The sequence below is a fragment of the Ruditapes philippinarum genome, unplaced genomic scaffold (assembly GCF_026571515.1).
Source record: "Ruditapes philippinarum isolate M1 unplaced genomic scaffold, ASM2657151v2 ctg1115_1_1_1_1, whole genome shotgun sequence".
Lineage (NCBI taxonomy): Eukaryota > Metazoa > Mollusca > Bivalvia > Venerida > Veneridae > Ruditapes > Ruditapes philippinarum.
In genome coordinates this window covers 323965-339954 of record NW_026861434.1, presented here as the reverse complement: position 1 = coordinate 339954, position 15990 = coordinate 323965, and the positions used below count along the sequence as shown (strand labels likewise).

Sequence of the window (15990 nt, the reverse complement as noted above, 5' to 3'; positions counted from 1 at the left end):
CACGATAATCTTTCCCAGACGTAAGGTTTTTATCTGTCAGTCTCTAATGGTTTTAATAATTATTTTTACTCTTGTAAGATGGCTAAGTATAACGGATAACCGTCAATGATAAGGAAGTCTGCCATAAATCAGATGTACATTTTCTAAATTTATATGAATAGTCCACTTGTGTAAGTTTATCACTAATTAGTATAGGGGTTGTAAAATATACTTATTCATGACTCGCCAGTAACCTATATTTCAGCCAATAACAGGTACACTTGTACGTACATTATATTATGCTGAACAGTGCACATCACAGGGTTTATATATATGCATGTATAGTAGCTTTTAGCCCTTGATCTCCCTGGACCGAAAGCAATCAGCATCTGCAACAAGTATAGACCCAGGTATAAGACCCAGGTGAGCGTGCACATCCGGGAGGTCTGATCAGGCTTTCTGTTGGTAGCTCATTTTAATTGCATTTTGATATAGAAATCCCTTGAACTTTGAATTAACTGTTCTATATTCAAAGTAATTCGAAAACATTACTAAAATTTGTCAGGTTAAGGGTCATGTAACAATACGTGATCTATTGTCGTGAAATATGAGACGGCCTTACTAAAGAATTAAGGACATGTGAACTAAATAGTAACTTGAGCGTTGTATATCTTTAAACATACTTTTTGAACAGAGGTAATGAGGTTATGGCATTTTGAACTAATTTTAAGAAAGCTTAAAATGTTGAGACGGCGTACTAGCGTGTCATTTTAAGAATGAAAATGTATAGAAAAGCCGATTTTTTAACATATTCTACAATAGAATTAGTTTATTACAGTGAAAATATGCATGTTTTTCCTTCTAAATCCTACCTATTTTAAAAGTGAAACGTTAATAACGGCACAAGTAACGGAATTGTCCGCTTTAAAAATAGTTGTCTATGTTCATGATCATAATACATATATTTAATTATGTATAAAAATTGATAGATAGCACTTGAAGACATAAGGTTTCTTAAAAAATTCCACTGTAAAAATGTTATTTATGTGGCCTTCATTGTAGGTTTGACTGCATTGACAAATTATTCTTGTATCGCTGAAAAAAAAGAGAAAGAATAAAGCAAGAATTGCAGAAAGTGTTACATGGACAGTTTATCGAGCATGCAGTTTTTATCTTGTATATTAGTTTATATTTTAACGATATAATCATATATTAAGAACCAATTAGAACTTAAGTTTTTATTATGTTTTACGTATGAGTGAATCAACAACTTGCCAAACGTGATTACTAAGAACCACAACCCTGCCCATGTGATAACTAGTTAAATATTATATATACGCAGTATTTACGAAAAGCTAATAAAGAATTATATCATATAATTACCTTTAAATATGCCAAATTATCAAAAGCCAGGGTCAATAGAAACTAAGAAATTCCGTGTTTAATGAAACGTGAATTAAAGTACATAATTACACTTTATAGAAACACGCCTACTTCCTATGACCGCAAAAACAGGTTACAAGTTCAATCAAAATCAGAATCATTTGATAAAAAACAACGGGATAATTCTATCAAAATCAGGATCAATTGACCGAAATTAGAATTCATCGATCGAATCAGATTAGGAAAAGGATAGCATAACAAATTTGATAAACTCGCATAAACCATTAAAGCAGCATGCCCCCAGATTAGCCAAAACATTTTAATAAAATATATCTTGAGAAAAATGTACTGAGATTTTAAGAAAAGTAAAATTTCCACAATTTAAGAAATTATATGCATGTTATATGCAATTAAGGAGTGTTTACGCAGTAAGGGTTATTTTTTTATTATTCTGACCTGTTTTGGCCTGTATTTTCGTAGATTTTAAGTGTTTTTAGCAACCAATTATTTTCTTTGTTCACTTGACAATATTGTTTAATACAGTTAAAAAAATCACCAAGATTAGTAAACATCTGGAAGAATGCCGCTTTAAATGCACGTTATGCCCCCAGAAACAAATAAGTTTTTTTTATTTCTTTAGAAATGGCATACATTAATTTTATAATGTTTAAAAATGGTTTAACAGCATGTTACATGATTATCACCTGAAGACAGAAGTGCTTAAATCAAAAAAAAACTTATCATAAAAGTAACAAAAACAAAGTTGTTTTTGACTTCCATACAAAATATAACATTATTAATTGCTAAAAAAGCAACAGAAGCAGAAGATGGTTCAGGTAATCAGGTAATTGGTCATTTAGTTACTTTTTGGAAACTATGATAGTATACCAAAAATAAAAAAAGTTTTTGAGAAATTTAATATTTTAATTGTGAAATTATTTGAGCTTTATTTTGACAGACACTTAATACTTGTAGAATATAGTATGTTATAACGTTGAACAACTGTGTATCCAACTATATTTTCTTATTCCTTAAAATTCTGCAAGGGGAAGTTTAATTATTAATATTCTTCACTTTTAGAAATATAATTTAAAGCAAAAGTACGCTTGCTTTGTTTACATGTTTGTATGTAGTCTATGCTTAATTAGGTTCAATCCGACCGTAAGGGCACTAAATGCACTTTTCGCTGTCGAGCACGGACCCCTACCGGCTATGTTTACAATTTCTCCTATGACAATTTATATGACTGACGCGAAAATATGCAAAGGAAATTTCCACAATGAGCCAGTTGAATAAACGTATTACGAATGAAACCGTTTGTAAATGCTGTTTTGAGCGTTACCAATGCATGTCTAAGGACAAGCTAGCCAATTTTGTTTACAGTCGAAGTATATGTGTGTGTGTGTCACATATTGTCTATGAATCAATATGTATTGTATATTGTATCCTTCCTACATCAAGTGTTTGTTTTTATTATATTCTAAAAAGTTTGAAGGAGTCTTCAGCGAGGCAAATTTGTTTTATTTAATCAATAAGATTTATGAAAACGTGATGTTCAGTGGCTTAAAATAAAGTCATTGAAAAAAAAAAGAATAGCAAAATCGTGCAGATGAAATCATAAAAAATCCACGAAATCTTAAAAATTAATATAGAAAATAATAAATCTATTGTCGAATGAAATCAGCGCACTTAAATGATATGAAATAGCCAAAACAGATCTCCGAGCTACAGGTGCGTGTCAAGAACATTTATCGATGTACCATCCAAATTGCTCTTACATAATATAATATAGGTAACTATATTGTTTGAGCACAATTATCATACACCATAAATGTCAGTTCAGAACAATGTAATAAAACATTATAATCTTCTGCGTTCTTACCGTTAGTATCTAACATTATACTTTACTTGACAATGCCTGGTTGATTATCTGTGATTCCATTGAAGGCGATAAATATCATATTGCCCCGGGCTTCAATAGGTCCGTCACAAATACGCTAATAAAACCCTCTATCAGACTTCTAAATTTACTAGATGAATCAAAGTTGAAGCGATTACATATCTTTCATACACATGATAAAATCAGTGATTTAATGTATCAAAGGTCACATGATAGAGGACCGACAATATAATGTGTTTATTTACTTTCTTGCACAACATTGTGTCAGGATGATAAATGTAAACAAATTGTAAGCATACATCGAATTAAAATCGTTATCTCCTTACAAACTGTCTGCAGACAGAAATTTAATCTTACCATTTTAAACATGTTCTCAGTATCATTATACATACACGAGAACTCGTGCACGGGAGTTTTTAGCAGAATGGATGAAGATAACTACCCTTTAGTTATAAAAATAAATAAATAAATAAAATGTGCACCTTCACATGTATATGAATATAATTATCTATATATAGTTCTAATTTAACAACTCAAATTAAATCAAATCATTTTATTAAACTGTTGCAAGATTACGACGTAGAAAAAAACAGTTAAAGGCGAAGAGACGGATTTTTGGGCAAAGTAATCAAACCAAAAACTCAAAATTTAGCAATGTAACACCTAGTTCTTATACCAGTTTGTTCGATTGATATTTGTAATGGTTATCCAGAGGTTAGAAGTTTTGTATTTTTAGGACATTAACTCATTAACCTAGGTTATAACTACATGTACATGTATGTCACATAGTTAATATGTTTGCTGTCTTAGTTTTAGATATTTAATGTTAACACGGGGGCTTTCGAAATAAAAGAAAATTAAATATTTACAATAACAGGTTTTATCGGAGATTTACAATTAGAAGAATAATAACAATAAGGATATGAACTCAGTTTATTTGTGTTAATGTTTAATTTGTTAGGAAGACGGGTTTAAGATGCAGAATTAATACCCGTATAATGTTTGATAAGTATTTTGTTAAATCAGCAAAAAAGTGACATTTTATGTGCAATATAATTATGTTACCATAATGGGTCAACAAGTTATAATAAAATTAAGACATTCTGCAAATAAGTCTAAGAGTTCATTCTTGTACAGAATGTCCGATAATTGGTACGTTATTCTATACACATTTTACACTAAGTGTGTTACATTATCAAATACCTCAACATTTTTGTCGAACTTTAAAGCAGACACAGATATACTTAACATTGTTTGATGCGTGAACATTTTATTGGCAAGACCCATATAAAGGGTAATTTAACATAGATAAATCGGTTAGAAATTTGCATATTATAATTTGACCTTGATAAATGCTTGAAGATGGTATATTCAAATAAAGTCGTTGCCGTATACTTTCATCTATTTAGAATGTCTAATGTTTTTATTTCCCATAAACTTCAGCAGCGTTCATTTAATCGTTTATTTATTTAAACACATTTCCTGTAATTTCATCATTTTCTAAAATAGACAAAGAAGGAAAAAAATAACCTGACGAGTATCATTTTTTAACTTTACGGAAAAAAAAATGGGGAAACGTTCCCACTTTTTGAGTAATCTGCCCCTGAAAGTAGTTTTTCATGGACAGATAATTCAAAACCAACTATACTGGCATCGTATTCATTTCAAATTATTTTTTCTTATTTTTTCTAAATAATTATTATGCAAAGTTAAAAACAATTCTATACAAAATATATTTTGCTATGATTCAATGAGTAAACCGACAGCAATTTTCATTAAAAAGGGACATAACTGAGAGAAAATGTCATTTCACATGAATAAAACCAGTTGCATATTACTTTAGCAAATTTTGAGAAGCGAATAAGAAATTAAGTAAGGTGTTGCTTGCCCCTTTACAGTTTTTTTTTAAATATCTGATCATGAAAATGATCTAAAGCAATAAAAAAACCTCACTTTCAGGCGCAGATAACTAAAAAATAGGAGCCAGCCCCCAGTTTTGATCATGATTCTCTTTAATATAACAAAGTTAAAGAAAATTATGTATTGTTTGCAGATTGGGTAGGTTAAACGGAGAACCATATCCGGTCACTAGATTGTGTTGGGCCGAAGAGTAATGACACATTCTATAACATTTGGTTAAGAGCGTGCACTTTTGTCGATGTGCGGAAGTTTATGTGTAGTGCGCCATCTTAAGTTTATTTTGACACAAGATATTCTTTAATTAAAATAAAAAAGAAAGAAAAAAATTGAGTACCTTCAGATGTCGGCCATTTTGCAATAGTAAAAAAGAAAGGCGATCATAACAATATAAAGTAAGCAAGTAACATTTGTTGGATTTAAGTTGAACCAACACACTTGAGGTCATATGACGATTTATAGCTTTACTGGTAAAGGAAGATGTTATGTACCCCTCCGTGAATTATTTCAGACTGGAACGGGCACCCGAGAAGGAACATCAACGTTCTCGTAAGCTAGCTGGATAGCTTCCTCGCATTAAAGAATCAATAGTCTCTGGCGGGATTCGAACCTTTAGTGGTGATGGGCAAGTGGTTTGAAGTAAAAAAAACATTAACCACTCGGCCACAGAAGGCCCAAGTAGCATATATAGTAAAGATGCATGAAGCATAAACAATATGACTGTTGTACACTGTTTTAAAACATGGTTTCTGTATATTTACGTGGTAGCTCACGATGGTTTACGTTTTACTGAGAGTAACTGACCATTGAACGTGGAAATACCGAAAACATGTATTCACATAATCACGACAGCATAGTTTTTGATGATAACATATATTTATTCTTATTCTATATTTACATACCACATAAATTTTTTTTTAAATTGCTTATAATTTTAACTAAGGAAAAACACGATTTCGTTTTTTGGTCAATTCATACTGGAGAGGAGAAAACCTATTAAACTTGAAATAAGCATCGAGTAAAATATCTAACGAGCACAATAACTTAAAGATAGCAGGTACAAAAACTTGGTGGTGGTGTTGGCAGTTTTCACTCCGGATCACGGCAGTAAGCACTGAATACGCCAGAGCACAGTTCAACCACCGCATCGCTCAGCAGTTTTACCATTCACTTCCGCAAGAAACAGAAACTTCTGTACATACCAGAGCAGAAGTACAGTGCGAATGACCGTAGAAAAGATTTCATGATCAATCGCAACGATAGTGACCTGCGCTGTCCGGGAATCGAACCCCGGTCGCCCGATTCACAGTCCAATGCTCTACCTATTGAGCTAGTTGTCATGTTTATACCTTTCTCAAATGATAAGGAACAAATTTATGATGCGGCAGATTTATTACAATGTATATAAACATACAGACAGATGAAGAATAATGCAAAGTATGATACTAGACATTCTGTGATATTATTATTTCATTTATAGTAACTATCATGAGTTAAATAGATCTCTGAGTACAATGGTTATATTTGTTTCTCATCGTTGATTCAAAAATCACGTTGGACTAGTAAATGGTCCATTTCAGAGAAATTAGTAATTATTACTGATAAGTTATCCAGGAAAGCCGGCTAGGTTTACCGACAGATGAGATATGACCAAAATTGTATTAAATTCGACATAAAAACAAGCAAACAAACACTCTTTAGGACAATAATAAGCATTGTAATTCTTTCTCTTCCTGGGCAGGAGAAGATAACCCACAGTCTATGTATACAGATGTTCTTAAGTGTTATAAATGTTTACAAAATTTCACCATTGATAAATTAAACCCAATTACCCTGAATTATATCTTAAAGAATGTTAAAAACATATTCAACAAGCAGTTTTTGTTTCATCAAAATACGGGAAAGTCATATTTTATAGAAAAAATGGGATTTGAAGGGAATTTTTATTTTTTGTTGTTGTTTTTTTTTTCGCGCTTATTTTCATTTCTGGATGCTGTTTTGTTGTTATACATCATTTTTTTTTCTCGCACAAAGTAGGGTAATCATAACTAAACACAGTTTATTATATACTGAACAATGTTGAATGATTCCTCTAATTGGAACACATCGCTAGCCAGTATAGACAGCCATGTTTTATGTTTGACAACACTCATGGTATGACTACCATATAGTTCCAGTCTGGGTCAGCAGAAAGATCGCCGCTTATAGGATTGTCAAAAAATAGTCTACATGTTCCACCAGCGTTACCCACGCCATCACTCTTGAAATTCGTCGCTTTACAGTAATACAATTCTGTACACCGCACTAAACAGTCCATCTTGCTGCGTACTCGTAGCTCTTGCATAGTAACAGAGGTGTCTCGAATAGTGCCATGTGTAACGGTAAACTGCTGCTGTTTGAAGCTCAAGTTGTCGACTGAAAATATGATAATTAGAAAAGTTCTTAGAGGATAAACTTTTCTTTCCATATTGATACAACTTAGATCACCTTGACACTGTCATATACGTTGAAGAAATAGCACTACTTGCAGGGGAGGTGAATCAGCTAGCTAGTCATATTACTAAAGTATTAAAACTATTTTACTGATGAACATTTGAACTCGCTTTTATTTAGGGTAATATGACAAAATGGAAATAAATATCATTTATCTTGTGTTGTTATAAATAAAATGACAGAATGGAAATAGATATCATATATCTGAACAGAACTAAACAATTATTTTATTTATAAGCAGTTTACATTAACGGATATCAAATTATTTTATAAAAATGCGTTATGAATACGATAAAGTTTTGTTAAAGTCTGAAATAATAAATGTACGCGGGTTGTATGTTAAATTTGTGAACTGTTTTCTATAAAATTGCCAATTTATTCATGAAGATTTCATAAAATTGTCAGAATGTCACCCCTTCAATGTTTGCAAAATATTATGAAGATAGTTGCCGAAATTATTTCAGAACAATATTTCTTCAAACAAAATTGACACCATGGGTACGGAGCACGGTGCAGTCCATAAAATTGCATTATTTTGCTTAATAAAAAGTGCATTGTAAATCAATAGAAAATCAGACCGCTAGTATTTAAGAGATTATTGACGAGGCAGCATGGATGCGGAAGACACCGAAACCTTTCATCGAGGACATCGATCTCAACGTTACCAAACCGGCTATTGCGGATGATGTTAAAGGTACCTAAAAATCTTTCATTAACATCATGGGAGCGAACTTTTTTGAATTTGAAGTGAAATGGGGTGGGGCCTGTGGATCGCCCGTTTACTGGGAAACTTCCGTTTTTATGGGTTTGAGAAAAAAACATTGTCAATAATTTTTAAAGAATGTTTGTTTTCCACTTTTGAAAAAAAATTCCTTTTTTGTTTGTTTTTTTATGTTAATCCACATCCCAAATGCCGTTTTTTGCAGGGGCCCGGGCCCATATTTTTTTGATGTGATGTCTTTTGGGTTTATACAAAACATTAGCTTTAAAAGACGGCACAAAATTTTGTAATTTAAAACGCGCCAAAATGAAAAAGGGTTTTTTTTCACTTCAAACGGTCTTATTTTGGTATGTGATAAAAAGAATATTAAATTCATGAAAGTTCATTACAGAATTTATTAAACTCGTTGCTCGCCAGAGGCTCGCATAATATAAATTTATCCATCTCGTTCAATAAATTCAGTATTAAACTTACACTCATTCAATATCCTCTATTTAATAAAAACTGTAAAGTTACTGCTTGTTCCACAAACTTATACAACCCCTACATATTCTATTGTATGATATTTTGAATAACGCTTGAAAGTTTAGGACACTCAAAAAACGGAAACAATTTAAACTACTTATTTGTAAAAATATGAAAATACCGGATAATCATATCTAGTATAGATCAGTTTTACGAAGTCATAAAAAGCCAGGATGTTATGTGATGACATCCTGTACAGTATGATGATATAATCTAATTTAATATATATAATGAGGGTTATAGTTTGTAGATATATCAGCTAATTATTCCTTGTACTACCTAAAGGTTTTAGTCATCTATATTTACATATACATATGTCAATAAACTCTTCAATCAAAAGTCATTGCCCTTCAAAATCAAAATTACCACACACATTTTATTGATTTTATTTTTTACTATATCTTCCCTATCAAAAGATGTCATAGTTTTTCGTTATGATTTACAAGATTATGTATTTTAGATATCTGAACAACCCTTTCATTGATACATTTAAGGGAACATTGACCCAAGTTATTAGACAGTAAAAATCATAAGGTTGAAAACTAGCACAGTAGAAAGAAATACTTGCTTTCTTTAAATTACAACTGTATAGTCTTGAAATCTATTTCCTAATTTTTGAATACAGAACACTGTTTTGGAAGAACAAATTAACACACAATATAATTATAAGAAGTTTTTTTTCTTATTAAAAAAGGTACCTGCACAGTTTGGGACGGTAGACCACTTTTTATTATGTCCACAAAACACCGTCATCTGTGGCATACCATTAGGTGCATAGTAACTAGCATTACATATGACTGTTGCTGAACCGCCATACTCTAATGATGTAAAATTGACGACACCGTTTGCCACATTAAACGACGGACAAGATACAACTGAAACAAAATTAACATAAAACATTGTCACTTAACATAAATATATATTGTGCTTTAAAGATATCATATTATTTCATTTATTGCTTGAAGGATTGCCGTATATCTTTATCTGGTACTTGAGATTGACCCAAAGGTGTCAACACAAATATATTGTGTGCGCCCTGTTGTTATTGTCCGATCGATTACTAGTACTTGAGTATAAATGCGCTATTTAAAGTTTGTTAAACTGGGTATGGCATTATTATGGCATAATGTTTTGCCCTTTAGTGTGGAGGTCGGTCATGACTAGTAAATGACCCCTTTTGCTTTTTTGGTAAGAAGGTCACCGTGACCGTGAGGCACAAACGCATTATGCAATCAATAACTTGAGTCCTTTTTGGCAATCCTAAAATTTTATGTTGATGCCAATCATGACTAGTATACGATCCCTATTGGTTTTAAGACCAGTAGGTCAAAGTCACCAGTTAAGACCAGTCCTTTTGGTTTTAAGACCAGTAGGTCAAAGTCACCAGTTAAGACCACCAGGTCAAAGTCACCAGTTAAGACCAAGAGGTTAATGTCACCAGTTAAGACCAGTAGGTCAAAGTCACCAGTTAAAACCAAAAGGCCAAAGTCACCAGTTAAGACAAATAGGTCAAAGTCACCAGTTAAGACCAGTAGGTCAAAGACACCAGTTAAGACCAGTAGGTCCAAGTAACCAGTCATTTTATAGAAACTGAAATTTTTGAACAATGTTAAAAATTGTTTGGCCTTTTGATAGATGTTTTCCTAGAATAAGCAACAATGGTGTTTTGTTCTTACTTGAACAGTTCTTATCTATTTTGCTCCATGTGTTTGACTGTAAACAATACGACTCTATGTCTGTTTCTCCACCAGGAAACTCGTACCCCACCTGACAACTATACACCAATTTTGTCTTGTAGCCATATATGTTTGGCTGGTCAGGTATTGGACTTATAGAGGAGATGTTACCATGAAGAACAGCATCAAAATCTGGAGCGTCACAATGCTTGTCTGTAATTGTTAAAATACACACATAAAATCCTGAATAAATGCGATTGTAAGTAAGAATTCGAGAAGCTCAAATGAATACTACAAACTCTGCCCAGTTAATGACGGTACTATAAATGTTTAAACAAATTCTGACCAACTTGATTACGCTATAAATGTATAAAATAGTAGAAGAGTAACAAAATGATGGTGTTAAAAACGTAACATTTACCGTTCTATAATTCAGAACTTATTCAATGTAATTTATTACAAATAATAAGAAATAAATAAGTAAAAGATATTAGTATTTGCAAAAAAAACATTATTTTGTAGGTATGGGAATGTGAAAGCATTTTATGGGAATGGACAAAAAATTATACAAGCATGATTCTTGGTAAATTAGCAAATATTTATTACAGAATTACCCATTGTCTTCCACTCATTACTGACTCGGTTTGATAAAGCAATGAAATGTGAATTGTGAAGAAAAAAAATGTATGTTAAAATATGCATAATATACAGTTTCGATCGTTTTGCATGTTTACGGCTCTTATATAAGGTGGAGAGAAAAAAACAACAATCGGCCAACCAATAATTTGTTGTATCTATTTTTTTCATTCGGGTATTTCTATAAAGCTAGGGCCGAAATACGACAATACGATCCTTGTTTTTATAAGGAGAATTATCCACCCCGCTTTATATGGTAAAAGAGACAAAAAATAATGATATTAAGTAAGAACATTGAAAAAAATACATAGATCATCATTTTGTTTTTCAGTTTCATTTGTAGTGAACGAAGAGCAGCAAATAAATTGTCTTTATCTCGAAATAAGTGAGTGTAGACTTGTATTCAGATATTACGTTTACCACCGATGATGGTTTTTTAGTGTAACAAACGCGGCATTGGCGGACCAGGCGTTGAAAACAATATAAAACTAAAGTATTATTTTGCTTAATTCAATAACAATTTTTACAAGCCGGTAGATGGAATAAGCCTTAAGCCTCTAGGAATATCATTTGTTCAAAGAAAATGTAGACTATGTAAAACCCTGGATGATGAATTAAATTTCTCATTCTAATGAGATATTATACTATTGCATATGAGAAATATTTTTGAAGGAGACCTTATGTCTGAAAATGTGTGGACACTTTAAAATCTAGCGATGTTTTATTTTTTTTTTTTTTTTGCACCAACTGTAACCATGTCCTCTCACTGTATCATGTAAATCGGTTATTATGAGTTAAAACATTCTTTTTAATAGATCTATTATATCATGTTTATACAACGTCATTGATGTGTTTATTAAAAAACGGTTATATTATTAATATACAATATCTGGCTTTCTATAAATATAGTCTATCTTTATTAAAATTTGTGATAATTGGTATCTTGATGTCACACAATAGTATACATGTATCTTAAGGACCACAATGGAAATATGAATTTGTTTTAAAACTTTTTGTGCAATCCTTAATTGTAAGTACATATATTATATTTTATTTTATATGGTGTGCCATGTTATCCCGATGTATATTGAAACATTTTATACTATTGCAACATTTTATACAGCTTCATCATTACCCTAATTGTGCCAGGAGTGATTAGTCTTTGCTAATTTTGTAAATGCTAATTTACGAACACTTAACATATGTTTTACTTTTTGGTAGTTTTACAATTTATCTGTAACAGTATGTGAAAGAGCGCGTGCACGCACGCACACACACGCACACACACACAGACAATGTTTTAATGAAACAACTATTGATGTTATATTCATTATTTTAATGCGCCATTAATGTAAAAAGAAATAAAAGTTTATATTTGCATTTCAGGATTATTTAATAATATAAAACAAAACAGAAATAAAACAACAAGTACTACTATGAAATCAACACAGACATATTTGACACTAAAAGGTTTTTATTTCAAATTTAACAATTTGTCAACGATGGATTTCTCTTTCAATCGGTAAAATTTTCTTCCGTTCTAAGGCGGCAATGATCTGAAATTAAAGTATAATAATCAATGGGTCATTAGATACACTAAGATGTAAATCATGAAAACCATTTTAAGTTTATAAAGGTAAGGAAGTACTTTTTATGATTATATAAAAGATTAACGTAAAAATAAGATTAAGAAATTGGCAAAAAATATTTTAACATATTATAAAGTCGTAATTTATTGCTAAAAGCTAAGTTATTGGTTTATTTTGCGTGGGACAATTATCTTAGGTAGCTTACGGAAGGTAAATGGTTTCCTACAAGGTGCCCGCTGCATATGAAATTATATGAAGGGGCTGTACGTGTGGTCTTCCTTTATCAATGAAGCTTTTAAAAGAGTCTCAACAGGGCCGGAAAATTTTGTAAAACTGTAAAATAACCTTATGAATTGGGCAACGGTGACATGAATGTTTTATTAAAGTACATACAGCTGTATGAAATACAGAGGTAAATCCTGACTGCTCCACTGCACTTGTCTCTACATATTGCCTCGCTCCAATTGCACGTGCCATCTCCTCGCCCTCTTCTGTATCTATAGTATCTATACTGTCTTGACTAGACTTTAAACAATCATCTGAAACATACACATCATGCTATAGTTTATATAATCCCATTTATACCAGTCACCATGTTCGATAGTCCGTCCGCCTAACAATATACTAGTAACACATAATTACAAAATACCGTCTCTTCGTTTATCCTGACATTTATTCTATCTATCGAATAGATTTCAAATTTGAAACGCAACATGTCTTAATTGTGTAAAGTAACAGCAGAAATAATAATAGACTTTTTGCTATTTACGTTATTTGCTGCCAGCACTGGCGCTTAAATACTTAACATCAAGGCTTCACAATCAAATATTTTTCATTGAGGAATGTTCGTTTTAAATACCTCTTTTGCATCCAACAAGAATCACTGGTACATTATCGCAGTACTCTTCAATTTCCGGTATCCATTTCGTTTGTACATTCTGAAACGATTCAGGGCACTTCAACGAGAAACATACAAGAAAGGCATCGACCTTTGGATAACAGAGTGGACGCAAGTCATCATATTCTTCCTGAAACAAAACCTCTCAATTAGTTTGTAAGTTGATAAGAGTATTTATCTAGTACATTTAAAGTGTAAATGGTAAGTGACGGGATATACTGAATGGTGATAAATGACAGAATACAGCGAATATGTACGAACATAAAGTTGTACGGTAGGTGACATACTTTGCTCACGGATTTTCACATACTTATCGAATCTTCTACAAATCAATGTTATTTATACTTCTTTTACTCACAAGATTTGTATTTATCTTTATGATTTGTTTTCTTTTTAGGATCAACAGCTGTCAATTTTCCGTTCGTACTAAGTCCAATTATGTTTGCCTAAACGAAAACATTTTAATTTTGACCAAACTTGCACATACATGTAACTTGTGTTCTTTGCCCTGATGGTAGTGATTTTATTATAGTTATGAAAAAAGGTCTATCAAAAGGTCTTGGTTCTTCCTTTAAATAGCCAGATCCACATAGGAATCAGAATTAACCAGATCCACATAGGAATTCAGAGTTAACCAGATCCACATAGGAATTCAGAGTTTACCAGATCCACATAGGAATTAAGAGTTAACCAGATCAACATGGGAATTCAGAGCTAACCAGACAAGCTGACTCTAAACTGCGTTTGTTGGGGTATAATAATAATAATAATAATAATAATAATAATAATAATAATGATAAATAATAACAATAATAATTTGATGTACATACCGATCCGGGTGTGTCCCAGAGCGTAAGGTCGATCACGTGATTATCAACAATAACGTTTGTCCAGTGTTGATTCAAAACTGTCGGTCTATAATCTTTGTAAACATAATTAGCTGTATAGGAGACACACAGTAACGTCTTGCCGACAAATGGATCGCCAACCACCGCAAGTGTTACTGCTTCCATTCAAATCCATAAAACTAAATACACGAACTTTTCTCTACTCTGTTTTAGCTTAATAACTGAAACCATGAATCTATTGTATTTTTGTTATACCATATTCAATAAAGTTTCTAATTATATCATTATAACTAAAATCTGAACGTTTGACCGTTTATTGTAAACAATTTACTTCCGGACACATTCTTAAGATGTTTATCACGAAATAGGAAATTATCAAACTGACTCAAATATTTCAAATACTTCCGAGTGTATTGTAACCCTTACTCTTGACTTTATGTCATGAAACCCCACATCATTATTACACTACACTATACCACCCAAATACTGTAATGGATACCATTGTTTATTTAACCTGACCTTGTTTGCTTTTCTTGTTTTAAGTGAAGTCAAGAAACATAATCACTTTAAACAAGATAAAGTGTCAATCATTGTAAAATTTCGACACGAAAATTGAATGATAGTAAAGTAAATATACATGTTTATGTTCATGTATAATTATATTGTACATGTGTTTACAATACGGGTGTGTCAATGTCTTACTTTTTGTTAATAATTATAACCTAAAGTGAACCATTACATACAGGTATATTTTAAACAGTCTATGGGAAATATTCGAAGCTAAAATTTAAGACATATAACAAGTTTTACTATAAGAACTAACAACAACCAGCACCATGGTATACCCGATTTTATGTTTGTTTTACAAATTTACTATATGATAACTTACACATGCTTGTCAGTCTAGTTTAGATTAGTTTAGTTTGAGTTTAGTATAGTTTAAATACATCTATTTCGTAAAGAAAGCTTGAGGCATATTCAAACCACTTTCAAGTCCACTTCTGGAACCAGTAGATGTGCTATTTAAAAATTTGAAACATGGTCGGTATCCCTACGTCGACAGGCAGACATCTTTTCTACCATTATTTGATTTGATTTTCTTACCTGATACAAAGTCTGCAATCAACAATAATTTGTTCCATTTAAATTTGTTAACATAATGGCATCGTTTTTACACTGATTTTTGTATTACACCCACACTTTTATTGACAGAGCTCCATTGTACTACGACGAAAAGTTGTACATGTAAATATGTACTCAAGAACTTGAACTCAACTTTATAATATATAAATTGGGGTAATTAAAATAACGAATTCGGTTATTAGCCCTTTTATATTGGCGAAATATCAAATCTTTCACAAATATCTTAGATATTTATAATTATCTTAATTAGTCAAAGATTTAGATGTTTAGATGATGAGTTAT

General features: G+C 31.7%; 2 protein-coding genes across 2 annotated transcripts in view; both read right to left on the bottom strand.

Moving 5' to 3' along the window:
- Window positions 1-6562: 6562 nt before the first annotated feature.
- LOC132715608 (uncharacterized) overlaps window positions 6563-15990 on the bottom strand; it is a 34481-nt gene continuing 25053 nt past the window's right edge. Inside the window, exons 31-33 of the mRNA XM_060698641.1 lie at window positions 10595-10807; window positions 9617-9793; window positions 6563-7594 (exon numbers count right to left, since the gene is read on the bottom strand). Of these exons, the coding sequence (XP_060554624.1) occupies window positions 7329-7594; window positions 9617-9793; window positions 10595-10807 (656 nt within the window). The 3' untranslated portion in view covers window positions 6563-7328. The remainder of the gene's footprint in view (window positions 7595-9616; window positions 9794-10594; window positions 10808-15990) is intronic.
- LOC132715609 (ras-related C3 botulinum toxin substrate 1-like) lies at window positions 12685-15050 on the bottom strand. Its single transcript, XM_060698642.1, has 4 exons — window positions 14548-15050; window positions 13679-13847; window positions 13213-13358; window positions 12685-12786 (listed from the first exon to the last, which is right to left on the bottom strand). The coding sequence occupies exons 1-4, from the start codon at window positions 14728-14730 to the stop codon at window positions 12727-12729; spliced, it is 558 nt and encodes a 185-aa protein (XP_060554625.1). The 5' UTR covers window positions 14731-15050; the 3' UTR covers window positions 12685-12726.

Excerpts from the sequence above, each read along its gene's own strand:
- LOC132715609 (XM_060698642.1), bottom strand. The coding sequence starts at position 14,730 with ATGGAAGCAGTAACACTTGCGGTGGTTGGCGATCCATTTGTCGGCAAG. Across the intron at positions 13,848-14,547 it reads TCTGGGACACACCCGGATCG|GAAGAATATGATGACTTGCG; the intron begins GTATGTACATCA and ends GTTTTGTTTCAG. Across the intron at positions 12,787-13,212 it reads CCTCTGTATTTCATACAGCT|ATCATTGCCGCCTTAGAACG; the intron begins GTATGTACTTTA and ends CTTTAATTTCAG.